The 25954-nt window shown below is 42.4% G+C and overlaps 1 protein-coding gene across 2 annotated transcripts in view; it reads right to left on the minus strand.

Moving 5' to 3' along the window:
- The window catches only part of bbs9 (Bardet-Biedl syndrome 9), a 183155-nt gene that overhangs the window by 74021 nt on the left and 83180 nt on the right, over positions 1-25954 (minus strand). For both annotated transcript variants that reach the window (XM_028581570.1, XM_028581571.1), the window contains exon 19: positions 7776-7958. In XM_028581570.1, the coding sequence (XP_028437371.1) occupies positions 7776-7958 (183 nt within the window). The remainder of the gene's footprint in view (positions 1-7775; positions 7959-25954) is intronic.

Genomic DNA, 25954 nt, shown 5'->3' on the forward strand with positions numbered 1-25954 from the left:
GAATGAGAGAAAATGAGAGAGGAGGAGTAGAAAGGGGGAAGAGGAAGAGGAGGAGAGGTGGGAGGTGGGTGACCTATCCTTACCACAATACCTCACCAGGTTATCAAATGCTTGGAACAACATAACTGCAGGTTTCTGTGGAAACTTGGCACATACGGACACATATGTTCCACATGCTGCGGAGGAAAATTAAATGTCTTTAGACCTAAACTGCAGACATTCATCCTCCTGAATGAGAAGAAAGGAAGCAAAGAAAGGTGGAGCGGGTTTGGACCGAGGCCAGAGCGATAAATTAAGACAAAGTTCCCACTAATGCCTAAATTGGAGAGATTTGTTTCCTGTACCCAGAAACAAGAGAGGGATTGTATTATTCACTAATCTTTGAAGACTAAAGTGTTTTTTTAAGGGAACATGTTCCACTTTTTAAGGAGACTTTGGGTAAATGCACATGCAATGCTATTTTAAGTGAAGACTTTATGTGGATGTTCAGCAATGATTGACAAGAGGTGTTATTGTCCTTCACGGTTTCAAGATACATTTTTGAAAGTGAACTTTGTTTGAAGAGCAAAGGACGTGCTATGTCACACTTCACGTATCTCTCGTCTTCCTGTATCAAAGAGTTTTGTTTTGTGAATATTGATCATAAATGATCATAAAAGAGCCTGTGTCAGTAAATAACACTCACTACTAGTTTTAGACACCTGACAGAGGAAATAAGGATTGCTGTGTGAGTAGGGCTGGGCAATATATCGATATTATATCGATATCGTGACATGACACAAGTGGTGTCTTTTCCTGGTTTTAAAGGCTGCATTACAGTAAAGTTATGTACTTTTCTGAACTTACCAGACTTTTCTACTTGTTCTATTATTTGCCTTTTTCCACACTTAGACATTATGTCCACTTTACTGATGATTATTTATCTAAAATCTAAGTGTGAAGATATTTTGTTAAAGCAGGAATTATCAACCCTAGAATATCGCCGCAATCTCAATATTGAGATATTTGGTCAAGAATATCGTGATATCTGATTTTCTCCCTATCGCCCAGCCCTATGTGTGAGTATCATCTTTTAAATCTATTCCAAAACCAATCTGATACAGTTGATGTCTTTTCTTTATACTGATGTTTTATTGTTTGCTTTAATTATTGTTGTTGCCTTATACTACTACATATACTAAAACCAGCACAACAGATAATTATTGTAGCTGGATTAGATACATTTTCTCATGGGGTTGGTAAAAAAGGCGGACAAACAAATCAAAGTTACTGTGTGCAGTAAATGCTCCAAGTTGAGTTGTACTGTTCTACCATTGGTGCATTTTAAGTGGCCACTTGTACGTCGTACGGTGCTGATATCAAGTGCTGAGAGCACATTGCTCCTGTTTTAGCTTCTCTTTATTGGCTCCTGGTACATTTTACAATTGATGCAACCTGAAGTCCTCAGTCAGGGCTCTGCTAGCCATTCTGCAATCTAAGCTAAGGACCAAGGGGTTTCTGTTTGGGCCCCCACATTCAACTCTTACAACCTCCCTGAGGAGATCAGACTGGCAGGCTCCTTATCCGCTTTTAAATCCCTCTTAAAAACATTTGAGCTTTCACAGGGTGGCGCCTGAATTCACTTTTATCTGTTAAGTCACTTCGTAAAACCTATTTTTATAAAAAGACATATTTGATTATTTTAATTATTTGATATTGTTTATATATAGCTCCTTTTGCTCAATGTTGTATAGCTGTTTTTAAATTGTGTTCATCATTGTGTGTCTCCCATTTCTATTTTGTAAAGCACTTTGTAACTGTTTTGAAAAGTGCTACATGAATAGCTTAAGGTTAGGTTAAGGATGTCATGGCTAACGATTATTGAAACATAGCACACATTTTTGTATGATGTACGGCTGGCTAATACTGTCTGCACTGTCTGTAAATGATCTCCCTGAGTAGCTTCTTTGTTTCACTGTTGTCACTTTGATGAAGTACAGACGTAGATGGTTAAGGTCTTTTTTTCTCTTGTTAAGTCTTATAAGTCTCTTGTCCTTAAACAGTTTACAAACTGCATCAGGAATATTAGGTTCCACAATCCCAGGTGTGATTGCGACATTATTGGATGGATAAAATGTTCCTGGGCCCAGCACACAACCTTGGAGAATTCCCAAAGAGACGAATCCCTCAGTCCTGACATCCTCATCATGACTGGGAAAGTAATTTGAGAAACCAGAGTTATGGTTCTGGAGAACAATGTTGTACAGTCAGTCTCCAGGGGAAAGAAAATCCTCCACACAATCGCTTCCCTTGACCAAATCAGTGTATTCATTTTTCTGAAAAAAAATATCTGAAAAGCTGGATTTGGCTCAGTTCAGCATGCAACAGTTGCACTCTCTTTCACTGTCCAACTTCTGGGTGTAATTAACTTGAAATACCACCAATTACTGTTAATGCTGCTGAATATCACTAGGCCTCATATGGTATAAAGAAACGACTGATTTCAATGGACAGCAACAGCCTGTAGGGGTGGGTTTAATTCAAAATATAATACTAACATTTAAAATACCTAGTTCAGCTTGAGAAATAAGGGATCAATATTACTCTCCAATTAGTATTTCTTAGATATTCTTTTCTTAGATTTATATTCATTTTAAAATTAATATAAATCATTTAGCACCATAAATTATTTTGTGTAGTGTTCTTCTTTATATAGTTTATGGCCAAAATGACCCAGAAAAGGAGGGAGGCTCAGAGAGATGAAGAAGGATGGGAAGATGGACAGAGAGACTGACGGCATCTGGTAAAGCATCGCCAAAAACATTAAAGATGAAAACAATAATATCGGAACAATCCTGCAAAATCCCAGATTAAGTTCCATTGCAACATTTCAAAATAGCTTGCTTTACCCAATTTCCACAATGCTTGCACATGGAAACTACGGTAAAGTTAAGGCTAGGTAAAGATTGTGGTTATGGGAAATAAATGATGGTTAAGGTATGGTTCAATCCCCAGACCAGCAGGATAAAATCTGGGTAGGGCAAGTGAAAGAGCAGCGCTTGTCTGTCCCTCTTTACCACCACTGAGGTGCCCTTGAGCAAGGCCCTTAACCCCAACCGCTCCAGTGGAGCTGCTCAGTGGCCAGCAGATCAGACTGTGGTTGTACTGGGCAGCTTCCAGGTATGAATGTGGAACTGTGTGAAGGTGACAGGTCGTCGTTGCAAATCGACTTACCTTGATAAAAAAAGGCTAATCAGACGCCAAAACATGGTACAGTGGTTTCTAATATGCGCAGAAAGCAACAATTGTGAGGTTTACTACAGTGTAATCCACCACATGTATGCGATTGCGTGCATTTAATTGTCCACCACTTCGCTTCAACAGGATATGGCATTGCGGATGACCCTGCATTTTCTTTTTTGCCCTCTGCATTGGCACCTCTGCTTTACTGTCGGACTGGCTCCGCTCAGATGAGCGATGAGGCTGCCTTTCTTCATGCAGAGCCAATATGGACGCATTATTCCTTTGGAAAACTGGGCTGGCTTGAGAGGAAGTTCTTGTAAAGTTGGGGTGCCAGTCACATGGAACCAAACTGATTCAAAAATCCATCTGATATGTTTCATATAAAAACGACACCTGTTGAAACACAATCATGGCCCTATGTAGCTTCTAAAAAAAATCCTTTAATTCTGCAGATTGGAAACATTTCATACTCTCTTCAATGATTCTCTATACCTCCATAAAGCTCAGAGAACCATTTGACTCCATTCTGCAAAGAACGTTTTTCTAAAAATGTTCTTTACAGTGCTGTAAATAGTTTTGCGGTGGTACAAGCCTTAAAAAAAACATTTTCAGGTACTATAAAGACATTTTTTTGGTTAAGAGCACAGGAAGCGAGGAAGGCTGTATGGCTGTATGATGGATTCTGGTTAAGTAAACAGAGGGCAGGAGAATGTGGGGGTCATGCAAGAACAGCCGGCAGACAAACAGCGCCTGACTGACAGATGGGAAAAGAGACAAAAGAGGGAGAGAGAGGGACAAGGTACAAGGGAGGGAGGTTCAGAAAAAGAAAGAACAGGAGGGCAAAAGAGGAGGAGGGATACAGGGAGGTAAAAGCATACAGCAAGAGGGAGAGATTTAAGAAGGGTTAATGAGGATGAGACACAGAGAGAAGGACGGACAGAAAAAAGATGAGGGAGATGCAGAAATGAAAAAAGGAAGAAAGGATCCAGGAGGGAGTAAAGGTGAGGAAAAGAGGGAAAGAGGAAGAGTGTGAGGGATGAGGTAAGATAAAAGATAGAGCAGAAACTGACAGGAAGGCTGATGAAGAAGAGTGGTTGGAGGAGAGAAGGAGGTGAAAAAGAGGAAGAGAAGCACAAGGAATGAGGGGAGTGGAAGAGAGAAGCAGGAGGAATGCAAGAAGAAAAGGGGAAGGTGTTCTGGTTGGCTGCAAACTAAGACGTTTACTTAGATACCACACAGATGCATTTCCTCTGGTGCTCCTCCTTCTCTTTCTCCTCTCCTTTCTCCTCTCCTTCACTCTGTCCACCTCTTTTAGCGCAGAAAGGAATCATTTCTCCTTCCCTTTCTCCTTTCTGACCTTAATCTAAACATTTTTGTCTATTTAGTTCAGATAAAGAATTCCGGGCGTATACGACTGCTGTCAGAGGGATTCCTCTTGTCTAAAACATGTTTCTGGGAAGGAAGAAAAGCTCACCCTGTTTTGGGATTGGCGGCTGCACATTTTTGAAATTTTTAAAGTTCTTTGGACTTTGTATTTCAGCTGGATAATCACATAATCTGGGCTAATGTGAGAGATGACATATAGTTTTTAGGTCATTTTGTATTCTGTTACATATTTCAGTGTTTCATGCAGGAAAGAGGAGTGCCTGTCACCAATGGGATGTAAAGAAAGAGGAGTATAAAAATGGGGATTATAACCGCATAGTACTTTTTCTTCAGACAGACAGGATTTCCTGATTTTTACCAGTAACCCCAATTCAACGGGGGGTAAGGAGAACATGCCCCCCGTAAATTCGTCCTCCCCTTTTTATAGTTTTACATGTGCAGTTTGAATGATACAATCTCTCGAAATCGTGTCGGAAGACAGAAGATCTCTGACTCTCCCTCCCCCCTTAAACCCTTCTCTCTGGCTCCCTCTTCTTCTTCCGCCTCCTCCCCCCTTAAACTCTTGTCTCTGTCTCCTCTACGTAAGTAGCTACGTAGAGAATCCTACCCTACGCCATACCCTAAGCCGGACCCTACACCGTAGCCTGACGTTCACCTCTCATGTTGCGGTGATGCACGCCACTCGGCCGTGGTTTGGTATCGTTGCATTCCTCCCCCGACTCATTTCCTGGTTCTCCTTCTCCATAAACAACAAAATGAAATCAAGGAGAGGGTTAACTTTTCCTGCTACAGATTTCCCACCGTGGTCAGAAAGCACAGGGGAGCCACTTGGGGCCAGACGTACTAACGCTTCTGCGCCCACTTCAGGCGTATTTGTTTCGCAACATGTGCTTAAAAGCATGGCGAGGTATGTACATACAGGCCGCACTGAGGTAAAAGCGCAGACTGCCTGTCGCGGGAGCTGAAGATGTCATGCATATGCATTCATGGGAGGGTAAAGGGGAAAGTGGGAGTTTCCCATAAAGAGATTGGAGGAGAAGTAAGCAGGTTTCCTCGCATATGCCTCCTGGTGAAATGGCGGCAGTAATCCGAGCAAGACGAAGACATAGGCCAAGCAGACGAGCTGAAAAGATTTTTGCCAGAAGAATCACACTTTTTCAGTTGAGTGAACACGAAAGCATTAGGTGTTACAGATTAAGCAGCCATGCAATATTACAGTTACTGGAAGAAATCAAAGAGGACATTGAATCTCCGACTCAGAGTTCATATTCCATTCCAGCAGTTTTTAAACTCCTTGCTACATTACAAATATTGGCATCAGGATCATTTCAAACAGTCATAGCATCAGCAGTGGGAATATCGCAGTCTGCACTCAGCCGTATCATAGCACCAGTACTTAACGCTTTGCTACAGCGCACTAGTCAATACGTACATTTCCCCACCACTAATGCCGAAATAACACGCATCAAGCTGTTACCTCATGAACAAGCAGATCAACTTCGTTATCGCTAAATCTTTGTTTTCGCTGTTTTGACTGACTTGATGGCTGATCCATGATAGAAAGATGCGCACAATTTACGCTATAGTGGGCGGAGAAAGGCGCTGATTACCCGATGAACTGCAGGTTTGGTAAATACGAAGTGAGCTGAGGTATCACAGCGTGGGCTTTCTGCGGGTTGGCCATGGCGCTGAGAACGCTACATTCACAAATGTACGTACATCTGGCCCTTGGTTGCTCCCACTATGCCTCCACACACCAACTCACAAATATAACCTCCAATCCACTTACAGTACTTTAAAAGCTCTGCATGGAGCATCCGCAGAACCATAAATCCGTCTTTACTTTAAACCTTCTCTCTCTCCGTCTGTCTGTCTCTCTGTCTCCCTCTACCTCCTCCCTTTAAACCTTCTCTCTCCTCCTTTAATCCAGCTTTTCCTCCCTCCGTCCTCCTCTGTGGCTTTATTCTTGTCCATGACATTCCTGAGATTTATTCCACTGAAAGGACACTCTCTGAGAGTAGGAACTGCATTCACCTGGAATGACCTCATCTGAGTGGTCACATGGAAAGGCCAAAGGTTGAGATGAAGAGTGTGATGAGGCACATCCATTCTAACACCACAAGTATTCACTTTAAAACACAAGTGATTCCTTAAATGTGAGACTTTTGGCTTCAATGATACATTCTTAGTTCTAGTTATAAATAAAACAGAAATATCATTTAATAAATAGAGTAAAAGAAAAAAAACTCCTGATACTCTCAATATGTAGTCATGGCACTGTATTGGAAAGTGTGTTGTGTTTTCTTAAATAAGTCATGAGTGCACCTGTTTGTTTTAATGTTGTGGACGTGACTCTGATTACTGCAAATTCACTTAATGCCATTAATCCCATTTAAAATAACGCACATGCACGCAGCTTCTGTGTGTGTGTGTGTGTGTGTGTGTGTGTGTGTGTGTGTGTGTGTGTGTGTGTGTGTGTGTGTAGGCTGTCAGAGATGGCTGGAAATAGACTTACTGGTAATGAGAGGTTGAGGGGATTGATCAGAGCTATGGAAAAACTAACACACGCACGCACACACACAAACACTCTCAGAGTCTCCATGGGGTGAGAAATCTTTCGTGGTGGAGGAGCTCTGTCAACACGTCCCCTGCAGCGCACACACACACACACACACACACACACACAGAAGCTGATTAAAGAGCAATATGTCATCCATTCACACAGAGGCCTATTGTGACCTTGACCTCTTGTGTGTATTGTCTGTCACACACACACACACACACACACACACACACACACACACACACACACACACACACACACACACACACACACACAGCTTTAATGCTTAAATCATAAACAGGTACCACAGAAAACACCCTTAGCGCAAAGCTGACAGGTGAGTGTTGAGTGGCGGAGAGTGAGTGTGTGTGTGTGTGTGTGTGTGTGTGTGTGTGTTTGTGTGTGTGTGTGTGTGTGTGTGTGTGTGTGTATTCCTCAGGTACCAGAAGTATTTAATGTATTTTAAAAGTTTTCAGAGTGTGTGTTCAAGCAGCGGCAGTGTTTACTGAGCAGACTGCAGATGGATGGACAGACACTGACATATTAATGGCCTCCTGTGTGTGTGTGTGTGTGTGTGTGTGTGTGTGTGTGTGTGTGTGTGTACCAGCTGTGGAGTGTCCTGCAGCAGCGGCAGCAGCGTGGCCTCCAGGATGGCCGTCTGGTCGGGGGTCAGGCCCTGCGACAGCGACAGCAGCAGCACCAGCAGGTGCGTGGCGCTCCGCAGGCGGACAAATGCCTCCTCCAGCTGTGCTCGGTTGTCCTCCGCAGCCTCCGCCAGCGCCATCACCTGGGGGAGGAAGGAGTCAGTGAACGTCTCTGCTGAACATATCACACTAATCGCATGGAACACGTGTCAAACTCAAGGCCCGGGGGCCAAATCCGGCCCCTTGCAGATTTAGATCCGGCCCGTATATAAATTTGGGTTCACAATAAATGTTGACCCACCTAGTTGTGCGCCAAACCACAAACACAGGAAAGTGTTTTTTAAAACAAAGCAATTATATGACATTCAAAGCAGAATATGGCAGATTTGCCGACTCTGAGACACAGAAATCCCCCCAGAAGCGGAGAGTTTTCATATTCAGGCTGTGAAACAGGTTGTTGTTAAAAAAAAAAAAAGATCATAGTTTTGCTTGATTTGCTAAATTCTCTGATGGCTAAGGAACTCTTTTGATGACTTTTGTGGGGCTTCAGGTCTACAAAAATGCAACAAAAAGTGTACAAAAATGTCGGGAAAAGCAACAAATTTACAAAAAGGTGACAAACGTCTGAGAAAGCCACAAAAAAGTCAGAACAAAAACAACACAAAATCAGGAAAAAAGCTAACAAAATGTTTTTTAAAAAAGTGACACGCAGTAACAAAAGCATGTCAATAAACTCTACATGTCTCTCCTTGGTGTGATTCTCTTTTTCCAGCGTGGCCCTTAGTGAAAATGAGTTTGACACCCCTGGCATAGAAACATTCCCATTATCCTGAGCTTGACAGTTCATTCGTGACATTCGTAACAAAACAATCTCCTCTCAACGCGGAGAATAACTGAATAAAAGTGCTGACACTTGTTCTCGAGAGGAGAATTACAGCATATAAGAGAATAAAGATGCTAATTAATAGTGTTTTTAAAGCCAGGGGAAGTCCCCCTTTTGCAGAAGAAAGGACGACAGCTGTTCACTGCTCTGGTACCACTTTGTTCTGAGACATTAAATAACGAAACAGGTGTCCTCAATAGTAAGAATCTAAGTTTAGAAACCCGAAGACGCAGCAAACCTAAACGTGTTGTGTCGACCACGTTGTGTAGACCATCTCGTCGCCACCTTGAAAATGAAGCGTGAGAACTAAAGAACATTTCCTGCGGGCCATTTCACTGATTAAAGACTGCAAGAAACGCTGCACATGTTCCCTCATTTAATAAAAACAAGGCATTTATCACTAAAGATATTACAAACAAAATACATTCCCCTATTGGAAATACAGTATCTAACAAATCATGAATCATCTTCTGGTTCTCGGAGGTTCTGGGCCTCTACGACACACCCATTTCTCCCACAAGACTGCACAACCTGTGTAAACAGTTTTATGAGCATCAAGTCCACAGCTCCTCCATTACAGTCACAGTCCAGTCTGTCAGGTGGCTGATTTACTCTGTATTCTGTATTCACCCTGAACAACTTCATCAAAACATGTTGTTTTTAAAAATGTGTGCTCACCGGAGACCAGAGTTCAGCACTGTATTTCCTGCTGTTGCCGTTAAGACCTCACAACTCTTTACACGTTTGAATAAAAAGTGAAAGTAATGTTTGGGAATGTCAAGTTCTCTGTGGATGCAAGGTCAAAACACAAAATGGGAGCAGGAAACAAAAAGATGTACCAAAACAAAATCATTTTTCACACTATTTTACACACTATGTTTAAGGATCATTTCACTAAATCACATCATTTTCATCATTTTCATCCGTTATCCTAACATTGTACACATCACGTTAATTGCTTGGATCTGGAAACATGAAGAAAACAAACCGACAGTTTAGCCAGATCATCTGAACCACTGACTGTAATAATTACATAGGAAGGACAACTGTGTGTGCACAACTATCAAAAGTTGATCAAACTGGGATGGATCTTTCCAACTGACCCATAGGATTATATACACTCACCTAAAGGATTATTAGGAACACCTGTTAAATTTCACGTTAATGAAATGATCTAATCCAGTGGTTCCCAACCTTTTTTCCTTGGCGCCCCCTTACTCATTTCTAAGAAAAGCTGATATATTATATATATATATAAAATGGATGTATTTAAATGGAATATCTCTCTTTTGAGTGGCAGACAGTTGAACGTCAAAAAGTACGGGCTTATCTGCTAATGTTAGCTACCGACCGTTACCTTGAAACCATCCAGCAAATAGACAGTACCGTAGGTACAGTAGGATTGGGTTTCCAAGGAGGAGGAAGTGAATTCATGTCTTCTACCCATAATCTCTTTAGTTTTACAGTTGTTTCCTATAGTTTTAAGATTAAACATTGTGAGATCAGACCAAATTGGTCTGATCTCACAACCACTCTTGATAAGAGGACTGACAATCCCATTTTCACGTTGTCCAGTTTAATTACAGATTTGCTTCTTTCTCAACTGAAAAAAAATCAACTGAACTAAAAGGATGAAACACAGGAGAGTTCAAATAAACTGCTCGCTATACACCTCTGCTTGGATGACTTGCCCTTACACTTGGTTGGCTTCTGCAGCATTCCCAAAAACTGCAGAGTTCAGAAAGATGGGAGAAGAGCAAACAGAAACTGAATACTGCCTTTGAAATGAAAAACGAGGAAAAGCAGCACAAGTGGAGCTTAAGTTCTTCTGGGTTTTACTTAAGCACACAGCTCAGAACTGTTTAACAGAGAGTGAGTGAATGCATGAATGAAGGTGTGGTGTGACCAGGTGAACTCTGACCTCCAGCCAGGGGTCAATCCCTCCGTCCCTCCATCATTACAACAACAGAGGAGTGGAGATGAGTGGAGCGGTGCGAAAGAGTGATGACAGGTCCAGACGGATGGTGACGAGGACAACAAGAAAGGACAAGCCGGACGAAGAGGAGGAGGGAAATGGGAGAAGAAGGAGGAGGAGGAGGAGGAGGAGGAGAGATGAACGGACGGAGAGAAAAAGAAGAGGTGAAAGCAGATCTGGGACTAATGGACGACTGTGTGTTCAGATAAATGAGTGATCGGCAGGCCCGAGCGCCAACGCACGCCTGCAGTTTGTTTGACAAATGGATTCAGCGCTCGCCATTTGATACTGCAAAAACAGAAATGGAAGACTCTTAAGTGAAGTGTGTGTGTGTGTGTGTGTGTGTGTGTGTGTGTGTGTGTGTGTGTGTGTGTGTGTGTGTGTGTGTGTGTCAGGGTTAGGCAGCAATTGCCAAAGTAAGCCGTTTTGATTTGTGTAACACTAAACTACAAACATATAGGTACATGAGAATGAGGGCCTTCTGTCAGACTTGCACGCAAAGATGTAAATAGTCGGAGCTTAAACCCCAGTTCACTTCGTTTCCGTGGTAATCTCAAAAAGTCATGGCAGAGGTCATCTATCAGTGCTGTGTCACTCACACCTTGCAAGTAAGCCGCACACACACGCACGCACACACACACACACACACACACACACACACACACACACACACACACACACACACACACACACACACACACACACACACACACACACACACACACACACACAAAAAGGCGTTTTTGATTCTACTCCTAGCCCCCAAATCTAACCTTGACCACCACAATAAATGCCCAACCCCTTTAAAAAAAGTCTTCATCCTCTGCCTTTAAAAAAAAGTGAGGACCAAATAGGGCTGCATTTCATTACAACTGTACAGACTAAACTGTGGCTGTAGTATTCAGTATTAAAAGTTCATCAGATCCTTCCTGATCAAAATCAGGAAACTTTTCTGACTATTTTTTGTTGGGGCAAAGTATTTTAAAGCAGATTCAACTGAGCATTTTAGCATGTTTTTGAATAATAATAAAAAAAAAGGTTATATTCCCCATCATAAGTCATCATTGTGGTATCAGTACTGAAAACTCAGGTATCATAATGGCATCGCTATGGAACATTTTCAGTCAATACCCAGCCATGCTCCCAAAATGTGACTCTTAGGGTGTATACCTGGTTCTCACAAAGATAGAAACCCAGAACTCCTACATGTATATTCATTCTTTACATCCTCATACACAACTTCTACCATGCAACACACACACACACACACACACACACACACACACACACACACACACACACACACACACACACACACACACACCAGCTTCATCCCCCTCAAGACACACACACGACCCACAACCACCCTCACCTCGGGGTCCCTGAAAGTGTGTGTGTGTGTGTGTGTGTGTGTTGATAAAAAGGGCTCCAGGTCCAGTGAAGGGCTCCATTGTTGGCAGCAGCTCAGCTCCACACACACACACTGATTGATGCCAGCTGAGAGAACACAAAGACACATTTAGCCTGGACACACACACACACACACACACACACACACACACACACACACACACACACACACACACACACACACACACACACACACACACACACACACACACACACACACACACACACGAAACCAGAACATGCACACAGATGTGAACCAAAGCTTGCACATGGGCTGACACAAACGCAGACGCACGCAGACGCACGCAGACGCACACACACACACAAACACGTGTATAACAACATGCACATTTGTGAACCCAAGTTTGCACAAAGCAGCTGAACTGTTGGTGACCTTAAACAACCTGCAGTAGAAGCTGCTGGGGTTGTGACCTCCTGGCGTGTCTGTAGTAAAGTCAGGACTCTATTCAACATAAATAAAGGGACATCTCGCTGTGTCTTACACACTTTAATCCTGGTGTACATCTCAGCAACTCTAAGTCTAATGTCATAAAGTCTGAGCTGACAGAATTCTGTCACGGAGTGATGAAATCGGGGCATTAAAATATTCTTCGGACCCTTTTTTTCTCTCTTTCCATCCATCCTGTATGCTATCCCAAACAACAGACCAATAGCTTCTGACGACAGCCAACATTTGACATTATTCCCGGAGCTACAAACCTCACGCACAAACAAAGAGTCTTGTTTGTATATTCACGCTCAAACGCACACACATGCACCAAAGCCGCAAGAAAGGTACTGAAAAAGACAAACAAAAATCATGCTCAGCCTTATCTATAGAAATGCATGATTAAGAGCACGCACGCACGCACACACGCACGCACGCACGCACGCACGCACACACACAGTTAACTGCTGTGGTTTAAATGAAATAATTTTATCTGATTGACTGTATGTGGTTTGGTAGCTACAAGGGAGCTTGAGGTGAGAGTTTGTTGCTGTGTGTTCACATTTGTCTCTCACATGGCTCAAAAATATTGCAAAAACATTTTGTCAAAGAAAAATCTAAATTGCAATGAATAAAACGGTTAATAACAAGATTGTGGTAATAGCAGAAGTACCACCCAGGACCTCGGTACGTTCGACTGCTGTGATTGGTTTGGTTTCTAAAATGCAGCCTCCTCGTTTAGTTCAGCGTGGCCACTGGGTTGGCACAGCAGGGGCAATGGCGCAGACGGCTACAGCAACAAAAAAACACAAGGTAGTCCAGATAAAAAAAGTCTTCCGAGAAGATTACTTTGGAACATAAAAGGCATTGTTCTACTGTTAACCTCATGACTGTCTAGACAGGGGATAAAATGATTGCTGCTGGAAAAACTTTCCCGAGATGTAAAATCCTTTGTGACAGCTTTACATACTGCTGTGGAGTGTTTTAGGGTCTGATAAGCCTTCAAACTTTTGGATTTATTACTCAAACCAACATTAATAGATTGTATTGTATTTTCTCACCTGTACTTGTAGATAGTGTTGTAGTACTCGAGACCGGTCTTGAGTAGAGTGGTAACAATTCCAAATTTTGCTGTACAATTAATGGTCTCAGAAATAATTGCTTTTAACAATATAATTGTCTCTTTGAGTAAAATTAAAAAATATTTATTTATACATTTTTATACAAATTTAAGTTTTGAATGAATCCCAGGATGCATATTTTGGTTATATCACTGTTATGTGACCGAGATAATGTAATAACACAGGTACACAGCCTATGAAGTAAACAACGCCTCTTTATTACCTTTTTTTTTTTTTAAACTATAATCACCCTTGTCATTTTGTTGCTATCAACCATTTGTAAGGGGGCTCAACCCCCCCGCAATTTCATCTCAGAAATCATCTCTAAAAATTATATTATATTATATTATATATATATATATATATATATATATATATATATATATATATATTAGGGCTGTCAAAATTAACGCGTTAATTTTTGCGTTAATTGCGTTTAATATTTAACTCGTTAAAAAAAAATTACGAAATTAACGCAGCTGTGTTTGTTTACTTCATGTGGCGGCTGAGAAACGTAATACGTCTACATAACAGCAGGCGGCGCTACTCTGTATTGTTGCCCAAGTAATGAAAACCGGCAGCTGATTGGACGAACGCGTCACATGGGTTTGTTTTCTCCGGATATTGAGAGCCAGACTGTCATGGCAGCCGTTCAGAATACGATCTCATATTGTACTAAAATAGTTCACTGAAATGTGTTTCTGAAAACATTTTAAGCGAGAAATAGGCCGTTCAGTTGCTGAATCGGTCTTCATTTCGGCTCAACAAAGGTCAGTTTAGAAGATTTTCGTCAGATTTTGAGAGAAACCTCACTCCGCTCGCCATTTCCGGGTGAGTCCCGACTGCCCTGCCGGCGACTGAACTCTCGGCTCGTTGGAGATGAACTGCGTCTCGCCTGTAAAGTAGACGAGAGCAGCCGACAGCAGCCGGGGACGGTGACAAAAATCTGCTCTCAAGTCAGACAGTTTCTAGTCGTTTCCAGCAGCCTTCAGCAGGACTAAATAAGCCAAATTGTTGCTGCTGTTTTTCTGAAAGATATTAAACATTCTGAACTTAGCAGAACCTTTCCTTGTTTGTTTTTTTCTTCATATTTGCAATGATTTAGCATTTAAATATCCATTATTATAAGCTTCAGTCTCAATTTAAAAAAGCGATTAATCGCGATTAACTACAGCAAATTGTGCGATTAATTAGTTAATTTTTTTTAATCGATTGACAGCCCTAATATATATATAAAGAACATTTTGCAAACTTGTCTGTTAGTGACAAAGTGCTTGAAACAGGTTTAATATCCTGTGTTGCTGTCGCCAATGCTATGCACCTGTAACCCAGTCAAGGAAAGGGTTAACAGAAACGTAGTGCTGGCCAATCAGAGGAGGTTGTGCCAGACTCCCGCCTTTGGCTGAGTCTCTATCTGAGACAGCTCTCTGAGACTCTGGGCCTAATTTACTAACTAGTTTGCGCTACGTCTGTTTATGCGAGTTCGGTAATAGCGCACGCTATGCTTCCACATTTTGCGTAGTATTTATCAACCCTGACACCCATCAGGCAATCAGCGTCTTTCTCCGCCCACTACACCGTAAATTGTGTTGTAGCGAAGCGGTACTTGTGCTATGATACGGCTGAGTGCAGACTGCGATATTCCCACTGCTGATGCTATGACTGTTTGAAATGATCCTGATATATCTGTAATGTAGCGAGGAGTTTAACAACTGCTGGAATGGAATGTGAACGCTGAGTGGGAGATTCAATGTCCTCTTTGATTTCTTCCAGTAAAACAAAATATTGCTTGATCTGTAATGCTAAATGATGTTGTGTTCACTGACAAAGTGTAATTCTTGTGTTAAAAACATTTTCAGCCTCGCCTATGTCTTCGTCTTGCTCAGATTACTGTTGCCATTTCACCAGCGGCATAAAGGTCTACCAGGAAACTCGGCTGCGGCTGGTTCAGACCTGCTTTTAAGAGGCGGAAAATTTCCCCCGCAGAATAGAGGCGCGCTCTTACTGACAGTCTTTGTAAATACCACGGAATATATAATTAGGCGCACTTTGCGCTTATCCTCCCACCTTTTTGGGTGCAACTCCCACTTTCCCCACGACCCTCCCACGAACGCATATTGGAAGCGCAACTTGTCTCTTCTCGCTCATGTGGCAGACAATCTGCGATTTTACCCAAGTGCGCCCTGTTTGTAAATAGCCCGCATCGGTTACGTCCGTCTTTGCGAACAATTAGCGCCTGGAAACAGGCGCAAACGGCTTGATAAATTTAGCCCTCTATGCCTATGTGGAGGGGCGGGGAGAGATTAACACTTTTTCAAGGCACTGTATCCGTGTCACATTCTCATTAGGAGCAGAGCCCCCCTAAAGGTCGGATCCTAGAATCGCCCCTGCTATGAACGTGTATAGTTTCAAGTGCCAACAACTAACAATTTAAATAATAATAAAGAAAAATATAGTCCGACCAATAATCACTTACATAATTACAATTTGGCATATCTAAACAAAATCAACAATTACCAGTCATATGCCTGAGGACCTTAGCTAATGTTAGCAATTAATTGTGGTTAAACATAAAAACCATTACTATCATGTAAAAAATATTGACAATTAGACAATTGTTACAGGCTAGTCTCGAGAGCACTTTTTGAAGGTCTCGTCTCGGAATCGACCGCATTTTTACTGAGTCTTGTCTCGGTCTCAGATAAAGAGGATTCAGGATTTTATTTCAACAACACAACTGCCTTTTGATTATTTTTTATCAAGGCAGTTCTCATGATACACTTTTAGCAATAAAAGAGGTGAATGAAGAAGAATCTTAATTTGTTTTTGTGGGTGTATTTTTATAGGACGACATATTGAAACTTTGTTCCGAGCAATTTAGATATCAGTGGAGAAGACCGAGCGACAGAGAGTGTGCAGACAAAAACATTAACAAGCTCCTGTCAAGTGAAAGTAAAGTGGTAAAGTAGTAAAAGTCAACATGGCTCGAAAATAACTCAGTGCCGGATAAAATGACACAGGCGGAAACAAAGCTTAGTGTGTGTGTGTGTGTGTGTGTGTGTGTGTGTGTGTGTGTGTGTGTGTGTGTGTGTGTGTGTGTGCTTCCAAAGAGCCGACAGATTAGATGTTTCCTGCTCAGTTAGCCACAGCAAGCAGCATGGATGAACTCCAAGCCACACACACAAACACACAGAGCCATATGAAGACACATGGGTAGACGCACGCGCACACGCACACACGCGCGCGCGCACACACACACACACACAGTGTTGTACTATCTGTGTCAGTGGAAAATGACAGCAGTCTGTTTGGCAGAAAGCGACGTGGCAGAACACATCCCTCGTTCCCTGGAGGATGACGGGACGTGCAAAAGAGAGAGACAAGGAGACAGAGTGAGAGAAAGAAAGAAAGAGATAAAGAAGACAAAGAAGACAGGAAAGGAACATCAAGTCATTATAAGGAGCTGAGAGAGAGGAGAGAGTGAAGTTTGAGGACAGATGCAAACAGAGGGAGAAAGAAGGAAAAAGAGGGAAGGACATGGAGTGAGACAGATTCGCAGTAGCATACGGGAAGAGAGAAGGAATAAGAAAACAGTAGAAAAGGTCCATGTTAGGGTCAAATGAATGTGCTATACGTGGCTGTGTGTGTGTGTGTGTGTGTGTGTGTGTGTGTTTACGTGTCTTAATTAAAGAGCCAATTAGAATCTCAGTTTAACGACAGCTAGAATCACAGAGCCTGTTTCCTGGTGTAGAATGACTTGACACACACACACACACACACACACACACACACACACACACACACACACACACACACACACACACACACACACACTAATAAATGTGCTTTTACTTAACACAGGTACACGTTACCTCAGTAATGAAAGCACTGTAACAGATTCACTGATCAGAAACGGCAAAGAAACTCAAGTGGTGAGGCCTAAATATCTAAATATGTGTCTCGTTTAAGTTCCTTTCAGCTGTTGTACATCCTGATGTCTGCTGCCAATAACCTGTTTCTCCCAGAAACACACACACACACACACACACACACACACACACACACACACACACACACACACACACACACACACACACACACACACACACACACACACACACACACACACACACACACACACACACCACTGCAGGGGCGTATAATGGGTTGCAGGGAGTTAACCTAAACACTACAAATTGTCAGACACTAGCTTACACTATCAGAATACACCACACACGCAGAGAACAGAGACGTCAAACATACAATGTGCTCAGTTCTTCCCGCAAAACACACCTCTGGCTTTTCCTCCTGGTGTTTGTCTCACCAATCATCTGCGTTCATTTTACAGATACAAGAATCTTGATCCTGTACGATTTTATCATTGCACTCCTGCAACACTGTCGGACTTAGGACGGAGAGTTAAAGAAAAATCAATGCTGCAGAAGCAGAGATATCGTTTCTCCAAGCATTCTCCTTCAAAACCTGCTTTTTTTCACATATGCAGTAGAACTCAGCATTCAAATAAGTGGTCAGAGAGACAGTGGCACTAGAGCATTTAGCTTGAGGCATTTCATGCCAACGACGTGAATTGAAAGAGACATAGAGGTACTAGATGGTAAGTTGGGACGTAAACAAGCTGCAGGCGGTGGAGACAGAGCGATCTGGCGGACGAGTCAAGGAGTGATCAGCATCTCCGCTCCCAGTGTCTGATAGACAGATAGGCAGACAGACAGACAGCAACCACTATTGTCTGTGGTCAAAACAAGCACACACACACAATACTGATAACACGGTCCGTCTACACTCACTGATAAGACGGGAGGAGAGGGGACGAGACAGGAGGAGATAGAACAGAGTGAGAGACAAAATCAGAGAGAGACGGACTGAAAAGGCAGGTAGAGAAGGTACATTAAGTTGAGACAGAAAGGAAGACGGAGACGTGGCCGGTTAGCGCAGTTGGTAGAGCGGGCGCACATATGCAGAGGTTTATTCCTCGACGCAGAAGGTCCAGGGTTCGAGTCCAAACTGTGACGGTTTTCCTGTATGTCTTCCCCCCCTCTCGCTCTCTCTCTCCCCTTTCATATCTCAGCTAACCTCTCTAATAAAGGCAGAAATGCCCCCCAGAAAAAAAGAAAAGAAAGGAAGACGGAGAATAACATGGAGACAGTGAAAGAATTGGAGAAAAAAAAAAAAAGAGGTTGTTGTTTACTCAAGTCTCGTTGTGTTGAGTGTTGAGGGAGAGAAGTGGGGGATTAGGTGATAGGATGTGGCAACCCAACCTGATACAATCTGTCCAAGAGGACAGCTCGCCAAATATGGACAGTTAAATGCTCAAGATGCAGTATATATATATTTTTTAGATCATTCAGCAATCCGAGGAAATGTGAATTTTTTTATGTCACTTGACAGAGAATAAAAAAGGGTAAAGTCTTCTTTCTTAAGCTGCCTTTGTGCACAGTTGTTCAACAATAGCAGAAAATACACCAGAATGCAATGCAGCTGCAAGCAATGGTTTTCTTCATTTAGGCTAAGTATCTCCCAGGTTGATCTGCATGTGATCGGGGCAGATAAAGACATTTTTTTTAAATGGATAGCTTACCTTAGAGTATATAAAACCCTATCCTTTACACTGTATATTGTGACAGTGTGACAGAGATAAACATTGTGCATTCGGTTTCCGAAATCACAGAAAGAAGAAGAGATGAGACAGGTTGAAGGAAAAGGGTGTATAGACCAAAAACACCTCATCAAAATTCACTGATAATCCCTATCGGGAATAGCCATCAGATTCCGTTCTTTGACCAGGAATGATGGATGTTGGAGACCCAGAAGTTGATGCTTATTCTACCGGTTCGCTCACTTCAAGGTGATCCAGATGAGTGTGAGCTTAATGTCTGAAATGTAAAAATACAAGAAGTGAGAAGGTGTCTGGGGTTTCTTTGGTAAGAAAAATAAAGTCAAAGCCTCCCTTTTATAACCGCCTCCCCAATCAAAGCTGTCAGAGATGCTTTAACAGGCCATCGTTCAGCGGCACGGACGGCTGCTAAAACACGGCGGCGTGATTTATGAGGCTGTCCTGCTCCGTCAAAGAGCCGGCTTAACTCTTGTGTTTTCTCTGGGACGGCGAGGCTGCGAGAGGGAGGCCTTCTGCTTTTCTTTGACACGCGTGTTCACACGGTCACGAACAAAGAGCTTTATTCTCCGCTGATAGGTCGGGTGTGAGAGACCCGCCCTCCCTCCATCACTCTCCCTCCCTCCCTCAATCCGTGATGAATATGTCTCTTTTATTTTTTTAGATGTCAGTCTGAAATATGGGCAGATGAAAACAAAAACACACCACTGGATGAAATCTCTGCACTCACGCACACATGCATACACACAATCAAATATCCTAAATTAAGAGCTGTGACAAGCTGATGAATAATATATATGACATTGTCAGACAGTGTAGAATAAGACCTGAAGGCTTCAGAGGAATAACCAGGGGAAAATTGGATTTTAACCAGTTCAATTATATACTTTTCGATTTGTGTTTAAAGTGCTCATATTATGCTCATTTTCAGGTTCATAATTGTACTTAGAGGTTATATCACTTCTATTCCATCTTTGTTGGAGTCGCAGATGCGCAGTACCTAGGTTAGGACTACTAGCCAGTCAGAAGCAGAGTATGAGGGTGTGCCACACTAGCAGCTAGGCGAGCATTATAACGTGTGTTACAAAGTGACCATGTTTGTCTCTGAAGTAAAGGCTGGACTACAATAGAGCTGTTTGGAGCAGTTAGTGAACAGTGTTTTCTGTTGGAGATGGGAAGTCCCTTTGTTCTGGTTCGGCGTAGGTCCGTGTCTCCACGTACCTACGTACATAGCCACGGCATAGATTTTACGCCGAAGTATAAATCACGCTTAAGACTTAACTTTGGGCTTTGGTAAATTGAAAAGGGCGTTCTTCATAATTTTATTTAAAAAACAATAACTGCTGAATAGTCTATTTATCGAAAGGAACACTGGTTTTCCTAAGTCCTACACACATATCCTCCCCAATGTGCAAACACAACTTCAAAAATACATACAGCACATGCAACAATTTCCTAACTTCCTTATGACAGACACACACACACACACACACACACACACACACACACACACACACACACACACACACGGTCTTAAGCCTCTCCTGCCTACATGCATTCGCGACACAAAAAAAACATTTTTGCAAAACCCTCAGTCCACACCCCCCCTTGGTTTCTTGCTCACACACACACACACACACACACACACACACACACACACACACACACACACACACACACACACACACACACACACACACACACACACACACACACTGAGGTAGGTAGTTGCTAAAGTGTGCTGGGTGGTCCTGAGGGCCCAGAGGCCCCAGACGGAGCAGGGGACTAAATTACAGAGCATGACCCACCGCAGTGACACCAAGCCTGGGATTAACACTCAGACTGAGTCCCAGGCCACCGGTCGCCCCGGGCTGTGGGAGCTGACCTCAACAGGTTCAGAGGTGACCTCAAAAAACACACACACACACACACACACACACACACACACACACACACACACACACACACACACACACACACACACACACACACACACACACACACACACACACACACACACACACACACACACACACACAGAGTCCGGGCCCACCCAGGACTGAAATAATGAGGGGGTTTGGTCCGTCCAGCTGGATGGAGGAGAGAGGGGATTCTGGGTGGAGGCTGGACTGGAGAATTTGGCCCCGATCAGACAGAGTATCTTATGTCCAGAAATATCCAAATTGTGTCTACACATACACTTGAGGCAGATCACAGTCCACACCTGGCAGCACAGTTAGTCTCAACAGTGTCGCAAGAAGAACACTTGTCACTGAATCTTTCCTTTGAGCTCACATTTAAAACCGTGACCGCATTCAATCTACAAGAAAAATACACTTTACTGTGTGGACATTCAGCTGGAGAAGAGGACATACATGACACAATTACACTGAAGAGTTCAAACAGAGAAAGAAATGGATGTTACTAGTTGTGAACTCTGAAGGTCCTATTTTAACGATCTGAAACGCAAGTATGAAACGCCAAACGCAAGTAGCTTTGTTTGATCTCGGGCGCTGTTACTATTATACCGGCGGGATAAATGACTCTTGCGCCCAACGCCAATCTAAAATGGGTTGGTCTGAAGTAGCTACATTACTCATAGGTGTGGTTTGGGCGTAACGTGCAATAAACCAATCAGAGCGTTATCTCACATTCCCTTTAAAAGCAGGCGCGCTTGTTCCATGGCAGATTTGCTATTATAACGCCGGATTTGCTAGGCGCACGCTCTTAATACATCCATGGGCGCACGCCAGGAGCGGTTCACAGCCGAGGAGACCGACGTTTGCTATTGGTTTTTTGGTCTTTTTGACAAAATATAAATAAAGAAATGTCACAAAAACATACTTTCCGATGTTTTGGGCTCCCTCTCACTGAATCACGAGGTTATGAATGCATGGTGATATTTTGTAGTCTTAACATTAGACCGGGATTACCTCACTATAGACGATGCAGATCTTCTGTCTCTCCTCTCCCGTGCTGCTGCTCGGGCATTTGGGTTAAGTGGCATCGGCACATGCAGTTCAACATCACATCTCCTCAAGTCCTCTAATGTTTCCTCATTTATGTCATCAACACATCCATGATTCATGGAAATGTTGTGTAAAACAAGGTCATATTTTTCCTTATATTTATGTACGGTTTGCAAAAATGGGAACTGCTGGGTCTGTGAGATGAGAGAAATAAAGTGTATGCGCGGTGCGCACACTCTACATTACGGCCAAGCATGCGCCCTTAAAATAGCATCTGAATAACGCGCCACCGACTTTAGACCAGGTTTTTCCTGGTCTGTGGCGGAATTGTTTTCTGAAACTGCAAAATAGCACCAGGGAACGTTTGTGCCGAAATACGCCTCCTCTTTTTGCTGAACCGCCCCCAGGAGCGCAAGTTCATTCCCTAATTTACCGACGTGAGTCTGTGGAGGGAAAAGTCAGTTGTGCGCCGGGTGCAAAGTAAGAATGATGCACCCGTCGGTGTACAAAGGCAATTGCGCTGGGTGAAAGACAGGGCCCTGAATCACACTGGACTGTATGTTTCTGATGCAAATGAATAGTCACTGCTTTTGTGTTCACACAGTGCTTTATGTCTAAACTAGTCCCTTTTGACAGTTGTTTGGTTAACAGGAGTCCAAAACCGTACAGTAGGCCTCACGAAAAAATACATGTCACATTATTCATGTTATTTTTCCTCTTTTAAACTCCAGTTTGGCTAAAATACAACTGTGTTTAAAGTTGAAAAATACATTTTGTTACAGCCCTGAAATATTCTCAGAGGATTTATTACCTTTCATGACTTCCCCTGTCTGGAATACAATGATGCAAATTCTTATAGGATACTGAAAGTAAAGACCGTGAAAGGGAAAACTGGGTAAGAATCTTGATGTTTTATGTAACTGAAACATTTTCTCTTATCAAACTACACTGGGACAGCTGGAAACATCTGGACGTGACATCACATTGCCTGCATACGGAGGTCAAGCCAGGTGAAAGGAAACTCGGAGGGGGAGAAGAAGGATATAGGTCTCTAAACGCACAGACACACACACATACACAAAAACACCTCATAAAGGGCTGATACAGCTGTTTGGAAGTGTGGTCAGTGTCAAAGTTCAAACAGATACACTGACACCACACACAAACACACACGCCCTAAAGCAAGGCGCACACACACACACACACACACACACCTGATCAGTCCTGATGCAAACACACTCAGACAACCTCCCAAAGAGACTTAGCGTGCACACACACACACGACACACACAATGTTAGCAAGCGTGTATTAATAGAATGTGATGTGACTTAACCCAAGGGCCTGTTTCACCAGAACAGCTGCGAGTGCGGAGAGTGTGTGTGTTTGCTTTAAACCAGTCAAAAGCCAAAATATATATGAACTCTGTTGGCCTGTCGCAGAGTTCAATGGTGCAAGAAAATACACTGACACGCCTGCCACACACACATTTTCTCACATGCGGACTCTCAGCTACTTGAGTTAAAACTCACTGCATGCTCTACCCTCTACTGCACTACAATAAACTGGAATCTGATTGTATTAATTGTATGCCTGTAGAGCTTTGCAGCAAAGTCAAACAACCGTATTGGTTGCTGACATGGATAACTTTCTGCTTTAAGAGCAATTCAAGTCTCAAGTTCTCATTAGGAAAGTCAAGATGCACATGTTTTTGGTCTCTGAATGCTGACCATTAAAATGACATATTAACATTTTCTTTTCAAAGCTGTGTTATTAGATTTTACATAACTTCCATTAACTTCCATTCAAGGTGTGTGTTTATACAAGACCAGTGTGTCGTTGCTAGGGCTAGTAACTAATTCCCAAATACATTTTTATTATCGACTCATCTTCTCAAAACAATTCTTAATGAATCTATTGGTTTGTAATATGTCAAAAAATAAATCTAAATGTCCTGAAGCCTAAAGTGATGTCACCAATTTTTTCACCTGACAAACACCTCAAAAACGGAAGATGTTTAGTTTACTATCTCATAGGACAAAGAAAACCAGCATATCCTCGCAATTTATTTAGTTATTAGTTGTTTGCTGCCGCATGAGGAACCTACGATGGGGAAAGTACCATAATAAGTAATGTAAAGACCCATAAAATAAACCTATATGGCTTATAAATCCAACAGATGCTTGTGGTTTGAGACATAAAGAACAAAAATATGTTTTGGTCATGACGAGGAAAGCTACAGCACTCTCGCTATGTGCTGATAGGCTGCCGTTAGTCTTTGAAATCTCGTCAAATGCTTTGAAAATGCTTTGAAAAGCCAACGATCACAGAAGAAGCTGCAAAAAGCTGCTGCCTGCTGCCCGATTACCATTGAACCAGTGTTGGTTATTAAATTCACTCAACGGCAGCAGGGACTTAAAAAGAAAAGCAGCATTTCCTCACAATCAACGCAGTGTGGCTTAAATGATTATTCAATTGTCAAACAGTATTTCTCTTAATTGAGTAATTGTGAAATCAACTTTACAATTCAAGTTGTCTTGCAATTTATTTAGTTTTTTTATAGCTCCACGATTTTTATTTGAGATTTCGATGTTTCCGTTTTCAGATCTTAAGTCCAAGTCTCGACTCACAGCTTCATTTCTGTGACAAAAGATTGACTCGAGTCCTAATCTCAAATCTACAGCACTGTTCATAAGTACCTGTTTTATGTTTTTGTTTTTTTAATGTAGCTTGATTTTCAACATAATATCCTTGTTTTTTTCTCTATTATATACGGTGATGCTCGTTGTTTACAACTGAAACAGCCAATGGAAGTACAGTAAATTTGTATGGATGCCACAATGCATTACCGGTATCACGGTTACCAGGGGAAGTTTATATATTATGACTACTACACTGAGTAGTGACAGACAGCAAGTGTGTTGTGGGAAAACACAAGTTAGCAACAACATTTTAGGACTTTTATCAGTAAGTTATCAGTAATTATTAAACCTTTGTTTGTCTTGAAGTGGACACAGCAGTCTGGAGTCATATCCAATGGTAAATATATGAAGCTACCTGATGACACAACTCGCCAAGGGATTTTAGGACTTGATGATATGTTAGTCTGATTCAATTCCACACAGTGACCCACACGGTGAAGATAACTCCTGCCCTGTCTGATCATAAAAATATCTTCAGGGTTATTTTCAAACTTTTTTCTTCATATGTGCTGTATGTTGCCAATGTGTATGTGGTCTGTGGTGTGGTGTGTGAGCATGTGTGTGTGAGCATATATGTGTGTGGGGCCAGTGTTTAGTCTGAAGCCATATTTAGTCTCTCTGGTCCTAAGAGGAGGAGAGGAGGCCTATAATCACACAGAACCTTTCTCTCTACTCATTACACACACACACACACACACACACACACACACACACACACACACACACACACACACACACACACAGGCCTGTCATTAACAGTTGACACTAACCTCCCAGGCAGCACACGTGCACAACCACACACACACACACATGGATGTTTGTTGCATGAATACACACTACCGTACTGTGTGTGCACATTTTGATGCATGTGTACATCTGTAAATATGAACATATGTGTAAGAAAAGTAAATGTGCACATGATCATGCACGCACACGCTCACCGACTCACTCACGCAGAGCCAGATGTGAGTCCAGCTGTGTGTCGTCCAGCAGGCGTTCTG

This window comes from Perca flavescens, chromosome 6 (genome assembly GCF_004354835.1).
Source record: "Perca flavescens isolate YP-PL-M2 chromosome 6, PFLA_1.0, whole genome shotgun sequence".
NCBI classification, from domain to species: domain Eukaryota; kingdom Metazoa; phylum Chordata; class Actinopteri; order Perciformes; family Percidae; genus Perca; species Perca flavescens.